The sequence below is a fragment of the Canis lupus genome, chromosome 4 (assembly GCF_011100685.1).
Source record: "Canis lupus familiaris isolate Mischka breed German Shepherd chromosome 4, alternate assembly UU_Cfam_GSD_1.0, whole genome shotgun sequence".
NCBI classification, from domain to species: Eukaryota; Metazoa; Chordata; class Mammalia; order Carnivora; family Canidae; genus Canis; species Canis lupus.
In genome coordinates this window covers 72,527,882-72,554,937 of record NC_049225.1, presented here as the reverse complement: position 1 = coordinate 72,554,937, position 27,056 = coordinate 72,527,882, and the positions used below count along the sequence as shown (strand labels likewise).

The following is a 27,056-nucleotide window of genomic DNA, read 5'->3' as shown; positions in this document are numbered from 1 at the left end:
AAGCATGGGCCTGGACTTTTTTTTTCCCACTGTTTTTTATTTTATCATTGTCTCAGGTATTTATTTAAATGTAGAAATGCACTAAATTTTTCTTTGGCATTTGCTTAGTCATTGTGAATGGTAAAAGAGTAAAGCTACAGTTTCAACATATTAACTGTAATAAATACCTTGCCTCATTGCTGTAGGCTTTATGATTTTTAAGTTGTCTTTCTTGTGAGCTCTCTGTTGCTAAATAGTCTCATTTTATTCAAATGGAATAGCAGAGTATTTTTTCATTGATAATAACTTCTAACAATACTGACAGCATCAAGGAATGGTTTCCCATAATCTTTATGAGCCATCATTTACTCCCTAAACTATTGTGTAATTGCTGTGCAAATATAATTTGAAGACAAGTCCTCCCCCCTTTTCTAACCAGGGGCATGTTCCCTGTTGCACAGAATTATCTACTCTGTAAGTTCCCTAATTTCCTAGTCTATAATATCCTAGTTGTTTTTTTTTTTTTATATTCTAGTTTTTAACTTTAAAGTAGACTGAAAAATATTTTGATGTTTTTACCAAGTTAAAATATAATCAGTTATTCATTTTTTGTTTATATATTGCCTCCATTCTAAGTAATGAATGTGCTATGAATTTGGGTTTTTTACTGAGGTATAATTGAAATTAAATTAGTTTCATGTTTACCACATAACAAGTCGATATTTGTATGTATTGCAAAATGGTTATAATAATAAATCTAGTTAACATCCATCATCACACATAGTTACAATTTTTTTTCCTGTGATGAGAACTTTTAACTTCTACTCTCTTAGGACCTTTCAAATATGCAATATAGTATTAACTAGTCACCAGGCTATACATTACATCCCGAGGACTTAAATCATATAATAGAAAATTCGTACCTTTTGACCATCCTCACCCACTTTAGCCCCTATCCCCAGCCCCTGTGGCAACCACCCATCTGTTCTCTGTATCTGTGAGGTTGGTTGGTTGGTTGGTGGTGGTGGTTTGGATATGGCATTTGTCTTTATCTGACTTACTATTCTTGCCATAATGCCCTCAAGGACTAATCATGTTGTCACAGATGACAAGACTTCCTTTTTTTATAACAAGATATTTCATTGACATATATATATATATATAGGTATGTATACACACACACATTTTATTTTCTTTGTCCGTTCATCCATCAGTGGACACTTGAATGCTTGAACATGGGCATACATATATCTTTTTAAGTTAGTGTTTTCTTTTCCTTCAGATATATTCCCAGAAGTGGAATTGATGGATCTCAGGGTGGTTCTATTTTCAGTTTTGTGAGGACCCTCCATACTGTTTTCCATAGTGGGTGCACCATTTTACATTCCTAACAACAGTGCACAAGAGTTTCCATAAATTTGATTTTTAAAGGCAGACATATCACCTAGTTAACTAATAATTAATGTGCTATTAGTACACAATAATATTATGTATAGTGAGGGATGTATTGATTTTTTTTATATAGCAAATGCCATCAGTTTTCTGAGGTGATATTGCCAATCCTAGATTTTGTTTCATAAAGTCCATAATTATATATAGCTAATATTTCAATCTCACAAGGTGAATTTTCTGTTTTCAAAATATAGTTTACCAAAAGTCTTAGTACTTTAATCTGTTGTGAAATTATTTAAAGCAGTATTTGGGGGGAACTTGTTTCTATACTCCAGCATAAATAATCAAAATGTACTTAATGTCAGTTATTCTGTTGATTCTTCCATTTGACTCTTCTGGATGATTTGATTGAGAGTCGTAGTTGCATGGTAGGAGTCTAAAACTTTAGTCAGGAGAATATGATAACAGTTGCCTCCAAGCAGAACCTTTAAATCAGCTATAATTTTTTTAAGTAGAGAAAGCATCCTTTCTAAGAAATGAAATAGATTTTTTTTTAAATAAAATATTTCTTCTGGAAAAAAATAGTGTTACTTTACGTATGTAACTTTCATCATTTACACTTTTATGCTTTATTCATAATACCACCTTGAATTTTAAGACACCTGCTGAATAACACTGTAGTGTGGAAACCATATTATAATTAAATCAACAGATGAAAACTTGAGAAAAGAGTGTGTGTGTTCATATGCATGTTCAGTATCACTGCCACGAGAACAGGGAGCCAGGCATCAGAACAAACTAACTCTTGACTAGCTATATGGTAAGAGTTGGGTTAGTAGTGTATATATGTTCCTGTTCTGTATTTGTTTTCTGTCTTTCAGAAACAAGTGATTAATTCTCTACATAATTTAGATTTAAGTAGAGAATCTAAGTGAAAATTTTCTTTTCCCACTCTTTAAGCGGGTGGTACTGTTATATATTCCATAGCTCAAAGGTGATAATTGTACATGTTTCTTGAATAATTTATCACTTTTACCAATGATTGATTCTTAAAAAAATTACATTGCTATTTTAGCTTTCCACTGACAAAACTGTGAAAGTCCTAAATATCTTGGAGAAGAATATTCAAGATGGGTCAAAGCTTTCCACTTTGTTAAATCATGTAAGTTCAAGATCCATATTGTTAATTTTACCTTTACTATTGTTAAGATACAAATTGTTTTCAAAAGAACTCTGATTTATTGGGGAAATCTTAAATGTCATTAATTTGAGCTAGTTACATTCATTAGCAGTGCTATTAAATTACACTTTTAGTAATCCAAAATTACATTGTTGATTCACAGCTTTGACATAAACAGACAACAGATGTAAATTCATTTCAGTTTACAGAACTGTTTAAGTTTACATTATGCTCTTCCTTATGTGTGATTATGTTTAAAATATTTTTTTCATTTATGAAATGATAGTAATTCTTCTTCTTGACCTTTCCTGGAGAATTAGTTAGAAACCTTATACTACTTTCCTAATGTATCCTAAAATAATAATCCTTATATACAATTTTTTTTTAGAATTTATTTATTTATATGAGAGAAAAGAGAATGCATGTGCGTGCACAAGGGTCAGGGGAGGGACAGAGAGAAAGAGAAACCGATTCCCCACTGAGTGCTTGAATGCAGAACTCTGAGATCATGACCTGAGCTGAAGACAGACACTTAAACACCTCAGCCACCCAGGCACCCCATACTTACCATTTTCATACCTAGTCCAAATGGTTATTGAAAGAATTAAGTAGACTAATTCATGTAAAGTGCTTAACAGTGTCTCCCATTTTAAGTTCTCAATAAATTTTAACATCAACTATTAATATATTTTAGTACCTTTATATCAAAAACGTAGCAACATAATGTAAATGGTTTATAAACTGATAAAAGTAAATTGCCTGCAATCTACCTTAGCATTGTAGCAGACTTTCAAATCATATGTGTATTCGAATTGATCTTGATAGCTCTACCATTAATGAATACAAACACTAATGCTAATATAAGGTAAGAATTTGGGAGAGTTGAATTACTGAATTTTCCTTGTTGCAGAAAGTTTCCAAACCTCAAGGTCAAAAAGGTCCATATTCTCTTAGCAATAACCACTATTAACATTTTTGATATACGGAAATAGATGTGTATATATTATATATATACACACACATATATATAGTACATGCACTGGATCTCATCTAATGAGAGAAATGTTCTTGGTGTTTGCCAAAGCCACAAGATTGCTAAGTGATCTACATGGAATAAAAAATGTAGAAAAATAATCTCAGATGGTATTTCTATGGCTTCTTAAATATATCTATATTTTTCCAATGCCCTTTATAAATTAGTTTTTGAGTCAGAAACAAAGGGCTTCGAGAAACCCATAGTGGCAATCTACTACATTCTTAGTCTGCAAATTTTATTTAAAACACTTTGACAAGAAATCGAAATAAATCTCAAGGATCTAGAGTTCTAAGCTGGTTGACTCAGTCTTAATGAAATTATTTTAATTCCTGAAGCCTTAGCGTTATTAATGTGTTGCAGATAGTCTTAACATTTGGCATGAATGATGAACCTCCTTAACTGACTCATCCATACAGCAATTTTAATATTAAAAGCTACTCTTAGCATATTTTTCTTAAATAGGTATGCAAGCAGTAAAATGGAAGAAAGCCTAGAGATTTAGGAAAAAATAATGGAGTTTGTAGGCATTAGTGATTAGAAAGCCCTTCTCTGCTTTACATATTGTGCTTTTGCTTCATTTCCCAATGTATATTTTAAATAGCATGCGTTTGAAATATTCCTAGAGTATAGGGTTAGTATTTCATAAGTAAGGATGTGATAGAAGAATTATCACTCTCAAAGTGAGATTAAAAGCACTCCTTCCCAATTGTACTAAGTTGCTACTGTGTAAATTAAAATATAATCTTCTATCATTTGATTTATCCATTTTAGAAAATAAATTATATTTTCAGTAGTCTGCATAATAACTACTTTTTAATCTCTATTTCAAAAATACTGTGTTGTTGAGAAACAAATACTGGGAATGATTAACATTTAACTGCTTTTTAAATGCAGCTCTACCATTCATTGTTTTAATTTTCATTTTGTTCTCACAGCAGCAAGCAGAACTTGCAAAGTTTTGACTATCATGTTTATATGATAAGACAGAATTATTTATATACAATTATAGTCTTTATCTTAGATTTGGATAAAATACATGGAAGATAAAGATAACTATGAATTTGTTATTGGAGTGTCATCTAGTGGTGAAATTAGGAGATAGAATATATTATATTTGAAAACTTGGAAACAAAAATCTTAAAGTAAAATCAGCACTTCATTCCTGATGTTCATAAACATACATGTACATGCATGAGAGCACCTGGCTGGCTCAGTCAGTAGAGCATGTGACTCTTGATCTTGGAATCATAAGACCAAGCACCATATTGGGTGTAGAGCTCATTAAAAAAAAAAAAGTACATACATCAAAACACTTACCATGAAAATCAAATATATCATTTTTAAAAATATTTTAACCTATAAATGTGTTTATTTCCATTTCATTAACTGTGTGTTATTTTATAGAATAACGATACTGAAGAAGAAGAAAGATTATGGAGAGACCTTATTATGGAGAGAGTTACAAAATCAGCAGATGCCTGTCTTACAACTATCAACATTATGACATCTCCTAACATGCCAAAAGCTGTATATATTGAGGATGTAATTGAAAGAGTTATACAATACACTAAATTTCATTTGCAGAATACACTCTATCCTCAGTATGATCCTGTTTACAGATTAGATCCTCACGGAGGTTGGTTTGCCTTTTTTTATTGAAAGTTTTTGAGTATGATGTCAAAATTATCTGTTACATAATTTTATTATGTTGAATAGGTCAGAATGCAATAACTTAAAATGGCACAAAAATTACTAGATCATATAACTTGCCATAAGTACTGGCTTTGATTTGACTAAGAGTATAGAACTTTTAGTTAATCCCGTTCTTATTAAGTATAATTTCTTTAGCAAATCTTTACATATAACAGAAGTAATTTCTACTGGTTAGGCAAAAATCCCAGATAATATTGGCTTCTGGTTCTATTTATCACTTCACCCTAATTTTATGTAGAATATTAGTTATCTACAAAATGGATTGATTCAAGATATATATTCTTTCTTGAATTTATAACCTTTATAATTGAGCAGTGAAATAGTTAACATGAATATTTATTTATTTATTTATTCATTCATTCATTCATTCATGAGAAATAGATACAGAGAGAGAGGCAGAGACAAAAGGCAGAGAGAGAGAAGCAGGCTCCATGCAGGGAGCCTGATGTAGGACTTGATCCTGGGTCTCCAGGATCACACCCCTGGCTGAAGGCAGATGCCAAACCACTGAGCCACCCAGGCGTCCCTAACATGAACATTTAATGAAAGGAGGATATACCTGGTTTATGAATAATCTATAATTACTTATTATTTTATAATTACAAGTTAAAGGGAATTTTAATCTTATCCTGCACCAATAAGAAAAAATAGAAATAAAGATAAATGTTTTATAAGATTTAGGAACCACTGGAATGTGCCATTGCTATCTAAATATCCCTAGAGAACAATTTTCTGTTTTATTTATTTATTTATTTATTTTTTTTTTTTCAATTTTCTGTTTTAATAAATGACCAGCTTTATTTGCCAGGTTATATTTTTATGTAGCACACTCCCCCTCCACCCCCGCCAAGAAAGTGTTCCCTTAATTCAGAAAACAGTTTTATTATTATTTATTAAGAATTATTAAAAGTTGATAAATTACTTGTTTGAAATTTTTCTTTCATTTTAGGAGGCTTGTTAAGTTCAAAAGCAAAACGGGCTAAGTGTTCTACCCATAAGCAGAGAGTAATAGTAATGCTTTATAATAAAGTTTGTGACATTGTTAGCAGCCTATCAGAATTGCTAGAGATACAGCTTCTTACAGACACAACAATTCTTCAGGTAATTTTTTTTGAAGCATTTTGTTATATTTCTGGATCAAACATTGTAAGAATAGAGGATCTGAGTTCAGTATAGCTTTGCTTACTCAGTAATAATGCCAGCACTATGTTAATTTTTTCCATTCAGAGTATATCTAAAATGAAGAAATAAAAGTCCAGGAAAGTTTTAAAAAGAAACATTAAAAAAAAAAAAAAAAAGAAACATTTAGGGCGGAAGATAGGTGAATGTAGTAGAAACCCAAAACTATAAATTCTTTGAAAGATAAAAGATTATTTCCTTTGAAATATGTCAGGATATTTTCATCCAGAGTAGCAAAATGTTTTATATTATATTTAATATATTTATATTGTGACATTCATCAACCCAAAATGTGGAGATCAGAGGAATGATGGCTATGAAAGCAAGTATATACTAATGTGCTTGAGGGTGAAAGGAGCAGAGAAATTCTTGAACTAGATCGATCCTAATGATTAGTAAGGAGAAAGAAAATGCTCTCTCAGTTTTTTTTTCCAGTAAGTTTATGAATGTTTTGGAATTTAGTTAAGGTAGAATGTTACTGATATCAACTAGAGATGTATACTGATTACTTTTTGCGTGTGCAGGTATCATCAATGGGAATAACACCATTTTTTGTGGAAAATGTCAGTGAGCTACAATTATGTGCCATTAAGTTAGTCACTGCAGTAAGTATAATCAATTCATACTTTTAGTTATCCCCCCCAGAAGAATAATATTGATATCATTTAATCTAAACTTGCAAAAATTAATGCAGACTGAAGTTTTGCATAGACTTATTTCAACATAAGGACTATTTGTGCCTTATATTTTAAACTCTTCTAATTTTTTTCAAATTTTATTTTATTTAAATTCAATTAATTAACATATAGTGTATTATTAGTTTCAGAGGTAGAGGTCAGTGATTCATCAGTCTTATATAATACCCAGTGCTCATTACATCATGTACTGTCCTTAATGCCCATCACTCAGTTGCCCCATCTCCCACTCTCCCTCCCCCCCAGCAACCCTCAGTTTGTTTCCTATGATCTAGAGTCTCTGGTTTGTCTGCCTCTCTGATTTTGTCTTGTTTCATTTTTCCTTTCTAAATTTTTAAAAACATTTTAGTTAATAATTCCTTAATATCGACAATTAAATCAGAAGTGTTTAAAATCATTTGAATTTTGTCTTTCCATCTCCAACATAGCATACTCCTGTAAATGAGTATACTCTTCTACAAGAATGTTATAATTAATGATGGGAAAGTTGTGCAAATTAAATCATTGTCATTGATGTTGAAAACATTTTCATTCTAAATGGCAGATGATATTTTTTATCATGTGATATATCTTTTGTTTTCAAAGAATTATAAACTAAACTAAATTTGAAATCTTATAATTCCTAAACAGGTATTCTCAAGATACGAAAAACATAGGCAGTTAATTTTGGAAGAAATTTTTACTTCACTTGCAAGATTACCAACCAGCAAGAGGAGTTTGAGGAACTTCAGGTAACTAATTATAGTAAGGGCCAAGTACCATGAAGAATTACATTATATTGTTGTCCTTATGAATTGAATCATCATCGGTGAATTTTTATTTTAGTGATCAAATAAAAAAGGCAGTTCAGTCAGAGCAGCACAAAGAGTAGCTTGGATATATGAAAAAAACAGTGCACATTTGGAGGACTTAAGAAAGTTCATTGATTCTCAGGTGTAAGAATCTGTGACAGGGATTTTCTGTCATGATGCTATTGACATTTTGAGCAGTTAATACTTTCTTACGAAAGGCTGTTCTATACATGGTAAGATGGTTAGCAGCATCCCTGACCTGTAACTTCTAGTTGACAAGAGAACTACCACCCCCTTCCAGTTGTGACAATGGAAGTTTTCTCCAGACACTGGCAAATGTCCCCTGAGGGACAAAATCAACCCTGATTAAGCCATGATGGGAAATATGGCTTGAAAAAGGCAAAGGCAGTTCAAGTGTTTTATAAGCCTTAGTGAGGAACTTGGACTTAATTCTTTATACAGCAGGAAGTCATTAAAAGAGAGCTGAAAGATTACTCTGGCAACAGTATGAAAAATTGACATGGAGATTAAATGCTCTTAAATCACTATGCACAGGATAACCAAGAAATGTTATCTACTGCTGTAGTCAACATTATTGTCTTTGTTGTCATAGGGAATCATCATCATTATCATAACTATTGTAATATTCCTGAGTGATTAAATGTGTTGACCTGGCATGTAGGGTTATATTTAGATTGCTTTGAAGGCTATTTTATGTTAAAAAAAATTACTTTTACTTTAGTTTTTTGGATTAATTGTATATAGTCTATTAAACCTGAAGAAAAGCTATCAGCATATAAGAAAATTCTTACACCTTTACAGTATCTTTAGCATTAAAGATTTAAATTCGATTTTTTATATTCTATGCCACTGCCTTCATACCCTAGCACAGATCATCAAGAGCTGTGTAGCAGATTTTAATAAGAAAATGAGTACCAGACTGCATGGGCTTATGGAAATCTTGAAGACTTTTCTCATCTTAAAAATCATTTTGAGGGCAGCCCGGGTGGCTCAGCGGTTTAGCACCACCTGCAGCCCAGGGCATGATCCTGGAGACCCGGGATTGAGTCCCACGTCGGGCTTCCTGCATGGAGCCTGCTTCTCTCTCTGCCTGTGTCTCTGCCTCTCTCTCTCTCTATGTGTGTCTCTCATGAATAAATAACTAAAATCTTTAAAAATAAATAAATAAATAATAAAAATCATTTTGAGAAATATTTGATATTTTTCATGTATAAATCTTTATCTGCAGTGCATATAGAGTATAGAAATTTGTATTAAATACAATTGCATTTTTCCTTTGACTATTTTAATTTACACATTGAATTGGTTTTTTTCTAATTTATTAAAAAATAGACATAAGGATACTATTACAAGCACTAAAGATAATGCCTAGAAATAGTAGTAAAGCATCCTGAAATTTTCAGATGATAGATGGCATGTAGAATGAAATTCTTTTCATTCTTTGTATGATCTAAATGTTTTCTTCTCCGTTAAAGGTTAAATAGTAGTGATATGGATGGAGAGCCTATGTATATTCAGATGGTTACAGCACTGGTTTTACAACTAATTCAGTGTGTTGTACACTTACCATCATCGGAGAAGGACTCTAATTCAGAAGAGGACTCAAATAAAAAAGTAAGGAATCTTTTATAACTTTGTACTTTTATAGGAAAAAGCACTTAAATTCTCTGCTATTCTTATAAAACTAAAGTTCTTAATTAGAGCTTTATGGCTGGTCTTTAGGATCCAAGCAGAACACGAGACAAACTTTTAGGAAACATGAGTTCAGTTACTACTTTGTCTGTGAGTCATGAGACGTATAGATTTAATCCAAATTTGTTTCTTCAGCTATAAAATAGGAATGATAATATCTACCAAGCCTTTCATACCAACCACTCAGTCTCAAGTTGGATAATGAATGTGCAAGGGAATATTATACTATGTAATATCTATACTACTGCATAACATATAATTGTAATATAATTAATGTAAGTCTCATGCAGAAGATGAATTTATGCCCTCACTGTTGAGTAACTCATAGCTAAGATTTGCTTTTGGTTTTGTAGCTATTATCCATCAAAGCTTACAATTTTTCCAGGTTCTTATACTATTATAAAAAGTTAAAGAGAAACCGGAATGGTTTTGTTTCTCTATTCTATTATTTTCAGAATTTTGTGTATGGATATAATAGTATATGTTTAAGTAAATAAATAAGTGAAAAATGCTTATCAAAAAAGTTGAGATCACTCTCCCAATCTGATTGTTTTCTCCCCAGTCTTTCCTTGTCTTTGGTGACAGGTATCAAGAGAAGTTTATCTTCCTCCATTTATTTATGTAGATATCTACATACATTTGATGTGGAATTTTTTAAACCTAAATAAATGATACAGTCACATATTTATAGCTAATTTTTTTTCAGTCAACATTGCTTTTAATACATAATAATTAATACCAGAATCTTTTGACTTGGGTTAAAAATATATAACTGTTATCTGTCACAACTTAAGAATTTCTCAAGATATACTTAGAAGTAGAATATTAAATAGTGTACATATATTTCTTGTGTACATGTATTTTTTTACCTTTTCCTGGTAACTAGTGAGCTTTTTCATGTATTTATTCACCTTTGGGTTTCCAAAACTTTGAATTGACTATTCATTTCCTAATCTCAAAATATCTCATGAAGGAATTGAATTTTCTTTTGTATATGTTGAAGCATTTCATAAACTTCAAACTTGAAATGTCTTTTTCTAAATTCTTTTTGTATTTTCAATCAATTTTTCTTCTGACCTAGATCATAAGAAGTTATTGATACTGCATTTGTTAACCATATTGGTATTCTTCCATGTTTTAATAAACTATAATGAACTCAATATTTTTATTTAGTTTTTGTATTGAAATGTGTTTACTAATTTGTAGCTTCTGTCTTTGTATATAAAAGAATAGTTTAAGCTGCTGCTGCCTTTTTTTTGGAGAGGTAATAAGGGGGGAGAAAGAGAATCTTAAACATTAGGCTCCACACCCATCTTAGGGCTTGATCTCACAACCCTGACATCACGACCCGAGCCGAAGTCAAAAGTTGGTTGCTTAACCAACTGAGTCACCCAGGTGCCTTACAAGCTTTTTAGTGTTTAAATGTATCACCCCTTTTCAGTAATAACCTGACCGTAGTAGCAATGGAACGAACTTAATTTTTTGGTTATTTCTTATATCTGTGTAAATTCATTTTTCTCAATTTAGGTTGACCAAGATGTTGTCATTACCAACTCTTATGAAACAGCCATGAGAACAGCCCAAAACTTCCTTTCCATCTTCCTTAAAAAGTGAGCAAAACTAACATAATCTGATTTTTATTTCCCTGGTATAAAAAGTCGTTCATTTATTTTAGGTAAATGGGTAATCCAATTTCCTTCCATAACTTGAACCTTGAATGTGTCACCTTAGCCCTTGATCTACTAGTCTTTCAAATGAGGCATTTGAAGTATTAAAAATCTAAAATCTTGTGAACTTACTTACACGTTTGACTCCAAAAGTTAAAGTACTAGATTGAAATTCTGTAATTTTTCTTCAGTCAATTTTGAGGTATTCTAACTGAATAGGAAATTTTGTAGAGAGAGGTTTAGTTGGCCTTCATAAAAATTTGTTGTAATCTCAGAGAAAGAGTAGTCATTTTTTAAAATGTGGTGTACTTGCTGGAAACTAATGTTTATACTAAGCAATAAATGAATTCCCTAGCGGGGGAAGAATGAAATTTCAGAAACAGATTCATTTTAAGCCATGTTATATTTACTGTACTCTTAGACCTTGTTATACATATGGGGAAGAGAAAACTTAGTTAACAAAATTTCAGTCGTATTGGTGGACGTGTCACCTAAATTCATAGTCTTTTCATTATTTATCTTTGAACAGATGTGGTAGTAAGCAAGGTGAAGAAGATTACAGACCACTATTTGAAAATTTTGTTCAAGACCTTCTTTCAACAGTCAATAAGCCTGAATGGCCAGCTGCTGAACTACTCCTTAGTTTGTTAGGGAGACTGTTGGTAAGAGTATAGCATTTAAAGATTATTAGATTACTAGAAGACAACATAATGAGGATGTACTCTGATTCACAGATGATGAATTCTTTAAAAATGTGTAAGGAAATATGACCATTGCATCTTTTTTTTTTTTGCATGTGCATAACTGTACACAATATTATCAATACTTTGTAGAAAACTTTGAAATCTTGTGGTTTTGGTGCTTTCATTTCATTACATAAGATAGCGGTGCTTTAAAAACTTTTCTTTGATTTAGAAGTACTGCATTGTTAGTTAAAAGCATCTCAACACTCACTGAGTCCATAAGTTACTGCAGTTAATTCATTTCAAAGCATGAAACTGATTAACACAAACTCTTTATCATCATTAAGAGTATTTCTGAAAACATGGTACTTTGTAGTTCTCATGTAAAACAAGGAAAATGTAAAGAAATATTGTAATTTCTCTTTTTATTTTTAAACTATATTTAAACTTGTACAATGCAAATTGTTACAAAGCTTTTGAGATCTTATGTTCTGTGAACTGGAAAATGTTTTAATACTATTCTGAAACCAAGATAATGCTTCATAGAAATTAGAATTCCAGCATAAGACATTCTTAGTAATATCCCATTTTTTTACAAGGAGTTTAGCCTACATTTAAAGATAATGACTATGTTCTTAGGGAGATTTAATCTATATACCTTTTTTTTGTTTTGTTTTGTTTTTTTTTATTTATGATAGTCACACAGAGAGAGAGGCAGAGACATAGGCAGAGGGAGAAGCAGGCTCCATGTACCGGGAGCCCGACGTGGGATTCGATCCCGGGTCTCCAGGATCGTGCCCTGGGCCAAAGGCAGGCGCTAAACCGCTGCGCCACCCAGGGATCCCTATATACCTTTTTTTAATGAAAATGTTCATATCCCAGAAATTCAAAAGGCAATCACTTTATGGAACAATATCACAAGGGGGGAAAATGTTTAAATTTCAGATAATACAACATACATTTGGAATTCATATGATAAATTGCTATTAAAAATGTTATAAATTGATGAAATTAAGCAGATTATTTTTATGTTTAGGTTCATCAGTTCAGTAACAAGTCAACAGAGATGGCTTTAAGAGTGGCATCTCTTGATTACCTTGGAACTGTTGCTGCACGATTAAGGAAAGATGCTGTTACAAGCAAAATGGATCAAGGGTCTATAGAACGAATTTTAAAACAGGTATTGAGATATAAGATTAAAATTATGGGGATAAATACTGGTTAAGTACTTTCTTTAGGTAGTCTTATATTAGTGTTGTATTTCATTTTATAGATTGAAAATAAGATCTTGTATTTCCAAAAGTGGTCTTTTCAAAAGCCCTGCAGAGAAAGTTAATAACCTTAAGGTGAATTATAGTGTCTAACAGAAGTTTCAAGTGATTTATATAAATCCTTAGTTTACTTTCTTTCTGTGAACTGCTCTTACGAATGTAAGATGCTGTTTTCTTTTTGGTTTAACTAAGTTTTATTTGAATCTTTAGTTTACTAAGGTGATGATTTAGCATTCCCAGTCAGATCATTTTATACCTTTGCATTTTGATTATCTTTTTATTTGGGGAATTGAGGAAGACTTCGTTTCATCATATTAGATAGATACTTCATGTTTGGCAGAAAATATTTTATTGCTTCACTTTTTTTTTTTTTTAATGTGGGTGAGGTGATAATAATGTTAGAAGTTACCTTAGAAAACTGATAGGTAAATGAACTCTAATCCTTCATACAAAACTGTTTTCATTTTCTTTCTGCTCTTTTTTTAACATTCATAGCCATATACATGCTGGCCATTAGAAATGCCTCATATTTTTTTTTAGTATACATAGTATTTTGAAATAATTTTAAACTATTTTTAAAGTTATAAGAATAGTACAAAGAGTTCCCACAAACCTTTCACCCAAATTCCTTAATTGTTGGTAATTTATAATATTTGCTTTATCTTTGTGTAACATTCCTTTTTTCAAAATATATATGCATGCATATCTGTGTGTGTGTTTTCTTTCCCCTGAACTATTTGAGCAGACTAAATGCCCCATTACCCTTGAATTTCAAAGTATGATTCCCTGGATAAGAAGCATTAATATTAACATCACCTAGGGACTTGCTGGAAATGCAAATTCTCAGGACTCCTACTGAATCAGAAATTCTGGGGGTGGGGCCCAGCATTGTTTTTTGATCACCCTCCAGTTGATTCTAATGAATGCTTAAGTTTGAGAACCACTGCTTAGTGTCTGTTGTCTATAAACAAGAACTCTTGTTTAAATATCCATAGTGCAATTCTCAAAAGCAAGAAATTAGCGTTAATATGATACTGCCATCTAATATAATGCTACCATTCCTATAGTATTTCATAGGCTATAATTTGTTGCTATCATTGTTTTAATGCTCAAGTTGTCCAGGATATAACCAGTGAGAGCCCTTTTAGCTGGCTTTTGTATCTTTTTGATATTCCCATCTTTCTCTGAGAACTTTGTGGCATAACAAAATGTTTCAGGATCCTCAATCCTCTTTTCTTTCCTTGCTTCAGCCCTGGAGTGTGCCATTTCACCAAATAATACTGGTTCTTTTTCTTGGAGAATGGTAATTTAGAGACCAAGGTCTAGATTCAAAGTACATTTCAGTAACTTAGAGTGGACCTAGGACTCCTTTTGTTACATATGACCATGTAGAGTATACCCTGTAAAACTCAGAGGAGGGGTCATTTGTAAATATTCTATGATTCTTGACATATGTACACCTTGCTTTTGGAAGTTTATAGTGTCCTAGTTTACAGTGCTATGATGTATTTCTCCATGTATCCATTTCACCACACTCTTAGAATATGGGTTACTGTAATCTTTGTTTTCTACTTAGAGATATTCCAAACCATATTGGCAATTTGTATGATAAAGCTAGAGTAGTATAAGCTATAGGCATGAATGTCAACTCACAATTAGTTTCTGGCTACGTATTGTTCTTGATAGGTCCTAAAGATTCACTATCTCTCTGCTCCTAGATCAAGTGAACAGCTCACCTACTGTATGTTTAATATCCTACATGAAATAAAGTACTGTTTTGTATTATAAATAAAAATATTTATCTTCCATAGTGTTTTTTTAATATCCCAAAGAAAGCTATAACACATAGTAAAACAGATAATGGCAGTTTCCATTTTTAGATTAAAAGTTTGGAATTTTTTTTTCCATACAGAAAAACCAATGCTTCTTATCTTTGAATACTTGACACATTATTCTGATAATTTTTATGTCTGCTACCTATGCACCTCCTTCAAAGAAAAGACATGTAGTTCATAAAAATAAAGGCCAGTCTCAGCTATCAATTTATAATGTGTTTTTCAAAAATACCATTCTTCTGTTCTTTCCTTTTAGTTGCTACACTTACATTTTCACTTTTTATCATTTATCAGTTTTTCCCTCAGATTTGTATCTACAACTAGATAAATTATTAAAATATACTAGTAATATCTTTTTTGTTCTTTCTTGGTTTATTTTGTAGGTTTCAGGAGGAGAAGATGAAATACAACAACTGCAAAAAGCATTGCTTGACTACTTGGATGAAAATACTGAGACTGATCCTTCACTAGTGGTAGGAATCTTTTCTCTCTTTTTTGGAAATAAAGCATCAAATTCAAATTGGATGTGAAAGAAAATTGGGAAGTGTGTTGAAGCGGAAAGTTGTCTGGAATACTGATTTTTGAAACAGAAAAATACTTGATAATCTAAACAATAAAGAATAATTATGGATTGATTTGTCTTATATGGAATTCTGGTACAGATATTGTGTTTCCCATGTCACACACCCCGTTTTAGTGTGACATGGAAATAGTTAGACATCTTTCCATAGTTCTCTTTGAGACCGAGCTAGATCATTGCTTCTCACAGAGAATATGGCCCAGGTTGTACTTGAGGTGATCGATTAGCACATGAAAAGAAAGTATTAGAATTCCATGTATATATTTATTTTTAAATATAAACCTTAATTATATTTTTATATATTATATATTCAAATTATTGGTAGAATAGATTTATATGTAAAATTTATAAACTGTATTACGAAGCAATGTGCATATATTACGGTACTTTTTAATTTTTTTTTACTAATGGGATATGCAATCTAAAGAGGTTGGAGATAACTGTTCAGCCAACTGCTGCTGGCTTTCTATCTGCATTGAAAGAAACAGATTATAGGTATGCCTCAGCGTTAAAATATTTCAATAATAATTGGTTGTGTATTTCTTGAAGCAAGGTAGTATTTTGAAAATAACTAGAGTCCTCTACCTTTAGCATTTTATCCTATTGTTCTAAACTTTCCCAGTTGACCTATCATTTATCTAATTTTAGTGACCTACATGATACTATCCTTTGTTAAGTAATTGATAGTATTCTAGATTTAATACAACTGTGTTTATCAAATTATCTTTTGACATCATTAATACAAGTGTTAGGACAAAGTAAAATATGAATTTTCTATCAGAGAGTCAAACCTTCCAGCTTTCTTAAAATTTATCTGCTAGAAGTTGCTTTAAAGTATACCTTAGTATTTATTCCTGATAGTGAGCACTTTATCAGTGGATTGGAAATTTCATTACTAATTTCATTTTGAAATTTTGTTAATTTAGTCAAACTCAAGTCTTAATCTATTTTCTTTTCAGTTTTCTCGTAAATTCTATATAGCCCAATGGTTCCGTGACACAACTCTGGAAACAGAAAAAGCAATGAAATCACAAAAAGATGAGGAATCATCTGAAGGAACACATCATGCGAAGGAAGTTGAGACAACTGGTCAAATCATGCATCGAGCTGAAAACCGGAAAAAGTTTCTTAGAAGCATTATCAAAACCACACCTTCTCAGTTCAGCACATTAAAGTAAGATGTGGAGAGAAAGCATCTTTACACTTTCAGTTATGTCTTTGATATGTTTATCTACTTTGCAAAAAAATTAAATAAATAAAAATTTAATGATTTTTTTTGTTGTAGGATGAACTCTGATACTGTGGACTATGACGATGCTTGTTTGATTGTTCGATACTTGGCCTCTATGAGGCCGTTTGCCCAGAGCTTTGATATTTATTTGACACAGGTAAACTGGACCAAAATTATGTATGCAATGATATTGATTTTTCTGGTTATGGACATTTGTGGGATAGTTTCTATCTATTCCTGTTGAGAACAGATATTTTAAAAGATTATGAAAGTAGCAATTGTTTCTGTGTTCCATATTTGTTAAAGGTCTGTATTTTTTGGCATGCTTTTTACGTATTAGTTCTTGTTTTATAGATAAATAAGTGTATATCTGTATGAATATACATACATGATATGGATAAAATGTTATAAAAATATTCAATTACCAAATTATTACTTAAATGATACTAAATATCCTAAAAAATATATATATCCTGAATTAGTTACTCATAGCAAAGTTTTAAGGGTTACACATCCTTGCAAATGAAAGATAGCAATAAAAAACAGGCTTAATTGAGAATGCCAGAATAAAGGAAAGGTTCTAAAATATAGAATGCCTCAGTTACTGTACTAACCTTCAAGTTAAAACTTTGAATCAGTAAGATAACATCTTTTACTCCTATAAAAGTTAAAGGGATGTAAATACAATATTTATTGTCATTTCTTTCACTTTTTTTCATGCTATTTTTTTGTTAAACACTACATGTTTTAAAATTCTGAAAATATCGATGTTTGCTTGGCAGATCCTTCGAGTTCTTGGTGAAAACGCAATTGCCGTTCGAACAAAAGCAATGAAGTGTTTATCTGAAGTTGTTGCTGTAGACCCCAGTATTCTAGCAAGGGTAAAGAAGAGCACAAATTATTCTTATTTGAGTACTGCATTCCAGTTAAAATATTAGCTCTACTTAGTATATTTTATTTTTCTTTAGCTTGACATGCAAAGAGGAGTTCATGGACGATTAATGGATAACTCCACTAGTGTTCGAGAAGCAGCAGTAGAATTATTAGGTCGATTTGTTCTTTGTCGACCTCAGCTTGCTGAGCAGTATTATGATATGCTGATTGAAAGAATATTGGTATGTTTGTCATTTTTATTACAACTCAAATATAATTATGCTTTTTTAATATCACATTTTTTTTAGTTGTTAAACTAGAAAAGTAAATATCAGTTATTTATTTATAATGCCTAATATCTATACTATAGCAACTTCCTAAAGGATGACATGTTTCTTTTTTTCTCCCCCCTAGAAAGCCTGTCAGTGTTAATTTTACATACATACCCTAAAGACATCTTAAACCAGATTGAAAATTAAAAGCTAAGGCTGTGACCCTAGTGCTGATGAGTCAGTGGGTTGGAAAGCAAGGGAAGCTAATAGGTATTCCTGGTGCCAAGAATTAGATCCAGAAAGTGGTGACTACACCAGAGCATTGGGCAAATTCTAATCTCCAGTCTCCCAGGTTTAGAAAGTAGACAAAAGATCCTCCATTCCTACCCTACTTTGAGCTGAGAGCTCAGAGTCCTAATGATTGAACAGAGAGCCAGCAGAGGCAGGGGATACAGATTTCAAGCCCCCTCAGCCCCACCCAGGCCCAAACAAAGAACTGAAGAACATGTTTCAAGAGGATTGCTCAACATTGTAAAACAAATCATTGTTGAAAATTGAATTCCTTTTTTTCATTAGTACTGCCTTTCAATGATGCAAGTTTGCATTGAGTAAATGACAGGAACTACAATGACATAAATATTTTGGACAGGAATCTAGGATAAATTTGTATGTATATAAACAGAATTATTTCATTGAAACCTAACTACAGAATTTTGTATCTGACAATATTTTTGGATCCTTTATGTATATTTGCATGTTCCTTAAAGCTGAATTTTAACAAGCTTTAGATACCTGCAAATGAAATGAGAAAACCATTTGAGTCTTAAGATCAAACTTAAGAAATACTATTGTAAAATATCTTTTCCTTGTATGTTATGGAATTCTCTCGTCCTGAAGCCTTTTCCTAGAAAATAAAAGGAAATAGGAAGCATTGGCATTACAGAATATCTATGCTTCACATCACCCGTTGTACCTCAAATGAAGTGCATCAAGCACAAGATTGGGTATTTCCACAGTGACAAGAGTTTATCACCTTTAGTCTGCTATAAGAATATTATGTGACTGAGAGTTCAAGATAATTTCAGCTTCAACTAGCATAAAATATTGATTGAAACAAAGACCTTCAGGAAAGAGTAGAGGAAATTTTTTCCTTTTAGTTCCTTAGCCTTTTCAAAAATGAAAGACAAAATCAGTAGGATTCTCAGAGCTAATGAACTCTTGACAGCACCTACCCAAGTAATATATCCTAAAATATTTTCATGATTATCAGACTGCATAATAGAAATAATTTTATACATTAAGTGTCCAGTGTTTTTTATTTATTTTTAAAACTCTTTAATTATTGGGTCACCTGAGTGGCTTGGTTAAGCATCTGCCTTTGGCTCAGGTCATGATCTCAGGACCCTGTGTGCTTTCTCTTTTTCTGTCAAATAAAAAATAAAAAAATAAAAATAAACTCCTTAATTACAAAAATTTGTTAAGAATAAGTACAGTGAACCATCATGTATCTACCACCATATTTCATCTATATTTTCTGCTAAATTAGTTTAAATTAAATCAAACATTTTGCAGTTTCTTCTGTGGATACTTCAGCCTACTGAATGTGGGTAATGTGGGTGCTGCCATTATAAACAAAACTATTATCCCACCCAACCAAATTAACACTCTGTAAATATCATCGAATAACCAGTTTATGTTCATATTCTCCAACTGTCCCAAAAACTGGTGGGGGGGGGGGGGGGTCTAGCTTTTTTTTTTTTTTTTTTAACAGAATCCAAAGATCATACTTTGCATTTGGTGATCATGTTTTAACATTTAGAGTATTCTCAGAATGCCTGGGTGGCTTCTGCCTTCAGCTCAGGGTGTGATCCCAGGATTTCCCTATAGGGAGCCCCCTTCTCCCTCTGCATATATCTCTACCTCTCTCTCTGTCTCTCATGAATAATTTTTTTTTTTTAATTTAGAATATTCTCTTTCTATACACTTACCCCATAGCATTGACTCATTTAAAAAGACCAGTCAGTCTTGTTATTTCCTCATGGCTTTAATTTGTTTTTTTATGTTTCTTGTATTTCTTATTAACTATAAGATGGTAGGGACAATGGTTTGATTAAATATTTGTTAAAAATACTTCATATGCTGTTTAAGTGCCACTATTCTAAAGGCTTCATATTTGTTATCCCATTTAATTTTGGCAAACTTAGGTTCTAATCTTGTTTTTGCTGCTATTTAATAATTTTGCATGTATTGGATATCATATTTTAAAAGTAAAACAATATGACTCATATTTTTAGTAATATTAATAAGAAAACAGAGGAAATATATAGACCATCTTTATCATGTTAATAGACTGCTTAATGGTATTTATTTTCTAATTTATCACATAAATACACCTGAACATCTTGATTTTTCCGATACTTAAAAATAATTTTCTTTTCTTAGGATACTGGTATCAGTGTCAGGAAAAGGGTAATAAAGATTCTAAGAGATATCTGTATTGAACAACCAACATTTCCGAAAATTACAGAAATGTGTGTAAAAATGATTCGCAGAGTCAATGATGAAGAGGGCATTAAGGTAAGATCAAATGGTGACTACTTTAAAATTCACTTTTCATTAGTGTTTTATATAATTTAAGTATTTATTGTATCTAAATTTTGTTGATATATATGTAAAATAAGACTAAAACCTTTATAAGTGAATAAACATTTTTAAATTATAAAATTCAAAAAAGACATACTTTCATACATTTATATTTCTAGATCTTACATTAATAAAATCTGGTATTTCTCAACCAATTCAGTTATAACATTTAATGTCAATGTAGTGATTACATGCAGGAAGTTTATTATCAAATTAAAGTTATTTTAATTTTTAAATGGTTTGTTCTTGGTTTTCTAAGTTAATAAATACTTCTTTAAAAGTTTAATCTTAAAAAAAAAAAGTTTAATCTTGAGTTCATTAATGAATTTATGTGTATATGATTGTCCCTGTATTTGTTTTTTTGTGTTTGTTTTTAAGAGCCTCTCCCCCAAAAGTAATAAAAGTATTTTTTAGTTTGATCAAAAACATTTGAATGTGTACTCTGCAGATTTTCTAGGCTAGGCATAGTATCACCTATTTAAAATTTGTATCAATTTTAAAAGATTATAATTTTAAGAAATTAATTGATTGTTTTTAAAAACTGAGAAATTCATGCCAAAAATTCCTGGTAGTTTGTGTTTTGATTAGTTATTTACAGCTTTGTTTTGAACTTTTTCTTTTTTTTTTTTTTTTTTAAGTAAATTCTTTGCCCTCCATGGGGCTCAAACTCATGACCCAGAGATCAAGAGTTGCATGCTATACTGACTGAGCCAGCCAGGTCAACTTTGTTTTGGGCTTTCATGAGAATTTGGGATTGAGAATTTTGCCATGTTTGTTGTAGTTGTGTAGTTTGAAATTTTCTTTCTTCTAGAAATTAGTAAATGAAACATTCCAAAAACTCTGGTTTACTCCAACTCCACACAATGACAAAGAAGCAATGACGAGGAAAATCTTAAACATCACTGATGTGGTAAGGACTCAAAGATGTGGTCCCTGTGGATGCAGACCTAGTTTATTAGGCCTATCCCCTCTTACAAAGAGAGAGACGATGATGAGCTAGTTGGTTAATGTTGACACTTAATACTATAGTTGGCCCTTCAATTGCACAGGTCCACTTATACACGGATTTATTTCAGTAAATGCAGTACAATAGTAAAAGTTTCTCTTATGATTTTCTCTATTTCTCTTATGATTTTTTTTACTATTTTCTTTATCTTCATTACTGTAAGAATATAGTATATAACATACAACATACATGTTAATCAGCTGTTTATGTTATAGGTAAGGCTTCTGGTCAGCAGTAGGCTATTAAAAGTTAAGTTTTGGGGGAATCAAAGATATACACAGATTTTCAACTGTGCGTGGGGTCAGCATCCCTAAACCCTGCATTGTTCAGGATAAACTGTACTTCCCATACTTTACTTTTCCGGAGATACACAAGGGATGCAAGGAAGATGAGGTTGGTGTTTCTACATAGCCATTTCTTGGTATTTGTTCACTTAAGCACGGATACTGAAATTCTCCATATTCCTCCAGAGATTGAAAACTGAGAAGGAAAGAAGTAGAGGATGAATGGTAACAGTCGCCCAGGGATAACAACCTAAAACGAGAGTACTTTTTTCAGAAAACATGAGTTAAGATTAGTTTTATTATGTTTAATTATACACATCAGCTATAAACTTTTTTGACCCATAATGTTTTTATGTTTTGAACATAAATTTTGTATTATCAGTTACAAGTTCATCTCTGTTTTACTTATGTCTTTAAATCTGCTATCTAGAAGAAAAATAATAAGCAAACATTTCTATTTGTGTTGTTTAAACCTTACATATTTTTCTGACTAATTGAAGTTATTCAAAATATAATGCCATATTTTTTAATTTAAATTCCAGTTAACATTCAGTGTAATATGAGCATCAGGTGTATAATATAGTGATTCAGCACTACCATACAACACCCAGTGTTCATCACAACAAATTAACTTCTTAATCCCCATCACCTATTTCACCCATCCTCCCATCCACCTCCCCTGTAATACCTTATTTAATTTCAGTACATTAAACTAATTTCTTGAATATCGTATTTAATTTCAGTACATTAAACTAATTTCTTGAATATCTTCTAAGGTATTTTTAGAATTAAATTGTTTAGCCTTGGTAAATTTTGGCTTACTAAAAGAATAGTTTACTTTAAAAATAATTTTTTAAGTGAGAACACTGAGACATTTATAAACTTCAGGCTAAAACACACCAAAGGTTTTACTTCCTGTTTTTCAGATTTTTAAGTAAATTTCTAATCTTGATAGTTTCACCGTATTTTCCCACTTAGGTTGCAGCATGCAGAGATACTGGATATGACTGGTTTGAGCAACTCCTTCAAAATGTGAGTGTTATTTTGACTCCTGATAACAACATGAAATTTAATAGGGGATCAGTTCTTTGTAGGCTTTTTGATTTAAAAGAAACTTTTCAGTTATTTTTTAAGTATTTACCTTTTGGTAGGGAACATTTATTTCAGTATATTAAGCTGAATGTTTTGGTTAATATCCCTATTTAATTTCTTAGTCAATTGCCTGTTTTAAGTAAGTTTTCTAAATCAGTAATTGAAATTCTGTCTTTCCTGCCTTCCAGATAATTTTTTCTTATCCCTTTAATCTATATGTTAGACATGAAATCTACAGACTTACAGATTGCATTAAATGTATATTTACATTACTTGACATGTTATGAAATGTGTAGAATTTCCTGTGATAGTACAGAATTAAACCACAATTCGTGTTCTTTAAAAATTTCATAAATGGAAATGTTCATCTCCCTAGGAACTTTTTTATTTCAGAAATTTTTAAATAGATAGAAGTACCCATCATCCAGCTTCAAAAATTATCAGCATTTTCCCAATCTTATTTTATCTCTAATCCCTCCCCTATATTTTTTAAATTATTTTTTCTTGGCTGTAATACTTTTAAAGCAACTTCTATACTTTATATCATTTCACCATACACACCTTAGTGTCTATCTTTAACAGAATTACTTTTTAAAAATAACCAGGATATCATTATCATCTGTATCAAAATAAATATTAAGTCATTCCCTACCTAATATTCTATGTTCATATTTCCCTGATTGTCTCAAAAACGTATTTGTATAGTTGGTTTGCAGTTGGTTTGGTCGATACGGCTCTTAAGTCTCTTCTCTTAATCTATGATTAGACCCTTCACTTCTCTTTTTTTTCATGCCACTTATATGTTTTCCTGTAGTATGTCCCACATTCTAGATTTCATAGATCTTTTCCTTCTGGTGTCATTTAAGTTGTTCCTCTATTCACCTTTTTATTTTCTGTAAACTCTTAGTTATATCTAAAGCCTTAATAATATTGAAGTTCAATTTTGGGAATAGAGGGCAAAAATACTTCATAGGTGATGCTGAATATCACTGCATCACATCAGGAGGCACATAATGTTTGCTTATCCCACATCCAGTGGTCTTTTAGTTTAGGTGTTGTCAGCCTGGTGCACCTATTATAAAGATTCTGTTCATTTTTTTGCATCTTCATGAATGAATAGATTTGTATGTCTTTATATTTTATTTAAATTTTTTAGAGGGGTGAGGGGCAGGAGGAGGGGGGAGAGAGAGTCTTTACCAGGCTCCATGCCCGGCGCCAGCCCAGCGCAGGGGTCAATCTCATGACTCTCAGACCATGACCTGAGCCAAAATCAAGTCAAACACTTAACTGACTGAGTCACCCAGCCACCTCTGTCTTTGTTTTTAAAATACTGTAATCGTAGTTCTTTTTGGAGTTCAGATTGTCCTATCTTTGCCCAGTGGTAGTCTCTTCATGTTGGTCTTGTATCTTTTGATATAAACTTATTACTTTTTTGTAGCCTGATTACTTTTTGCCTCTACAAGATGCCCTCAACTCAACTTGTACATTTTCTGCCCCAAACCTCAAATCAGCCATTTTTCCAAAGGGCCTTAATTTCCTTTGGGGAGAAGAATTTGGATGCTGCAGATGTTCTTCACTAATGGGTTATCATAGCTTGGGACCTTTTACAGAGGATAGAGCTAGGAAATAGGTATTTCTTAGAAAGGCAAAAATAAATCAAGAATTTATATTGATTTTTTAATTTAAATTTTTGATTATGAAAGTCTGTTTCCTTGGTTTTATTCTTTCCTTTAGGCTAAATATTTTGGTTTTCCCAGGGAAAGGAATATAATTTCTTATTTGTTTTGCCCTACTGTATTAACAGTAACATTATTCACTACAGTTTTTAAGATTGCTTTGCATTTCTTTTTATCTATTGCTCACTAAATATATATTATTAAAAGTTATCTTTTCTTTATCTTGAGGGGTGGTGGAGGGGCAGAGGGAGAAGGAGAGAGAGAATCTTAAGCAGGTTCCATGCTCAACATGGAGCCTAATGAGGGCTTGATTTCACAACCCTGAGATCATTACCTGCATCGAAATCAAGTTGGCTTGATTGGTGGCTCAACTCACTGAGCTACCCAGGTGCCCCATTAAAAGTCTATCTTGAAATATATTTTTGTTTGATTATATCAACAGTCTAGTGTCCAGTTAAGTCCATTTGTTTCTGTTTACTTCTGTATGTTTTACAATATTTTTAAGTCAACCAAAATTGTTTTATTGAAGCACAATCAAGATGCAGAATATCACTCTTAAAAGGTTTTCTATGCCTCTTTGTAGTTGGTCCTCTTCCATTAGCCCTAGGAAACCACCAGTCTGCTTTTCATCGCTAGAGTTATGCCTTTTGTAGAATTTCATATCAGTGGAATCATATAGCATGTAGTTCTTTGTGTTAAACTTTTATTTAGCAGAATGTTGCTGGCATATAAATATTTTATTCATTTTTATTGATGACTAGTATCAGTACAGATGTATGGTAATTTCTTTATGAATTCACAAATGTATAAATTTGTGTTGTTTCCAGTTTAGACTATTCTGAATAAGCACTATGAATATTTGTATACAGGTTTCTGTGTAGGTGGGTGTTTTCATTTTTCTTGGGTAAATTCCTATGAGTGTGATTGGTGGGTCATGTGGTAAGTGAGAAACTGACAGACTCTTTCCAAAATGGCTGAGCCATTTTGGAGCAATGCTCCAGTTGCTGTACATTCTCACCAATACTTGGTTTTGTCAGTCTTTTTAACTTTAGCCATCTGATTTGCGTCAACGTGGAGGGACCTAGAGGGTATTATGCTGAGTGAAATAAGTCAATCGGAAAAGGACAAACATATGGTCTCATTCATTTGGGGAATATAAAAATTAGTGAAAAGGAATAAAGGGAAAGGAGAGAAAATGAGTGAAAATGTCAGTGAGGGTGACAAAACATGAGAGACACCTAACTCTGGGAAATGAACAAGGGGTGGTGGAAGGGGAGGTGGGCGGGGGATTGAGGTGACTGGGTGATGGGCACTGAGGGGAGCACTTGGCGGGATGAGCACTGGGTGTTATGCTGTATGTTGGCAAATTGAACTCCAATAAAAAAAATTTTTTTTAAAAATTAAAAAAAAAAAACTTTAGCCATCTGACGGTGTGCAGTAATATGTTGCTTTTAAAAAAATTTTTAAATGCCCTTTCTAAACATCTTTGTGGTATTTGCTTATGTTCTCAGTCTATAATATCTTAGGTTCTCCTCCTAAATCACCTTCCGATGATTCCGATGATTTATATCATCGTCTGTTTCATAATTTTATAAATCATCGTCTGTTTCATAATTTTATATAATATATTTGGTGTCATTTCCCTCTCAAGTCAAATAATTACCTCTATGTTTCAGAGTCTTGTGACCATTTAGTTATATTTATGTTAGCCATTCCAGACTGGACATCATAATTTCTAAAAGACTCTACAACTATGTTATATCTGATAATTACAATAAATAAGAATTTATTGTAGCTATTAGAAATGTCATTATTTAGCATTCCAAAAAAAAAGGATCTAATATAATATCCATATGTATTACTGGCAAGTTAGAAGCAGAAAGGAAATGACTAGATTTATAATCTCTTACCTGTTATGTTTTCTATTCTTTATATCTTTACTTTCTAGTCCTCTTTAGCTAGTTCTTTCAGTCCTTTCTCCCTATTGTTAATTTCTTACTTTAGTTTCTGACAATTTAGTTTACCAATGACACTATGACCTTATGATAGTCATGAGACAAGCAGAATTTAGTTTAATGAAAGAAATAAAGCTTAAAATATTATATATGTAACAGAGACATAACCACTCTTAGAAGTTTTAACAATATATATATGCATAAATTTTAAGAGACGCTAGGAAGAATATAGAGAATGGACCACTGGAATCATTGGAAATTCTTGAGTCAAGAACAGTTAGTACACATGGGGGCACCTGGCTGGCTCAGT

The 27,056-nt window shown here is 31.8% G+C and overlaps 1 protein-coding gene across 3 annotated transcripts in view; it reads left to right on the top strand.

Annotated features, from left to right (window-relative positions):
- Positions 1 to 27,056, top strand: part of NIPBL (NIPBL cohesin loading factor) — a 197,659-nt gene that overhangs the window by 136,587 nt on the left and 34,016 nt on the right. For all 3 annotated transcript variants that reach the window (XM_038535302.1, XM_038535300.1, XM_038535301.1), the window contains 17 exons: positions 2,447 to 2,533; positions 4,992 to 5,223; positions 6,250 to 6,401; positions 7,004 to 7,084; positions 7,805 to 7,905; positions 9,462 to 9,600; positions 11,206 to 11,288; positions 11,875 to 12,007; positions 13,065 to 13,208; positions 15,518 to 15,607; positions 16,674 to 16,888; positions 17,000 to 17,102; positions 17,728 to 17,826; positions 17,914 to 18,060; positions 20,533 to 20,667; positions 21,545 to 21,643; positions 23,002 to 23,055. In XM_038535302.1, coding sequence (XP_038391230.1) covers positions 2,447 to 2,533; positions 4,992 to 5,223; positions 6,250 to 6,401; positions 7,004 to 7,084; positions 7,805 to 7,905; positions 9,462 to 9,600; positions 11,206 to 11,288; positions 11,875 to 12,007; positions 13,065 to 13,208; positions 15,518 to 15,607; positions 16,674 to 16,888; positions 17,000 to 17,102; positions 17,728 to 17,826; positions 17,914 to 18,060; positions 20,533 to 20,667; positions 21,545 to 21,643; positions 23,002 to 23,055 — 2,094 coding nt within the window. The remainder of the gene's footprint in view (positions 1 to 2,446; positions 2,534 to 4,991; positions 5,224 to 6,249; positions 6,402 to 7,003; positions 7,085 to 7,804; positions 7,906 to 9,461; positions 9,601 to 11,205; positions 11,289 to 11,874; positions 12,008 to 13,064; positions 13,209 to 15,517; positions 15,608 to 16,673; positions 16,889 to 16,999; positions 17,103 to 17,727; positions 17,827 to 17,913; positions 18,061 to 20,532; positions 20,668 to 21,544; positions 21,644 to 23,001; positions 23,056 to 27,056) is intronic.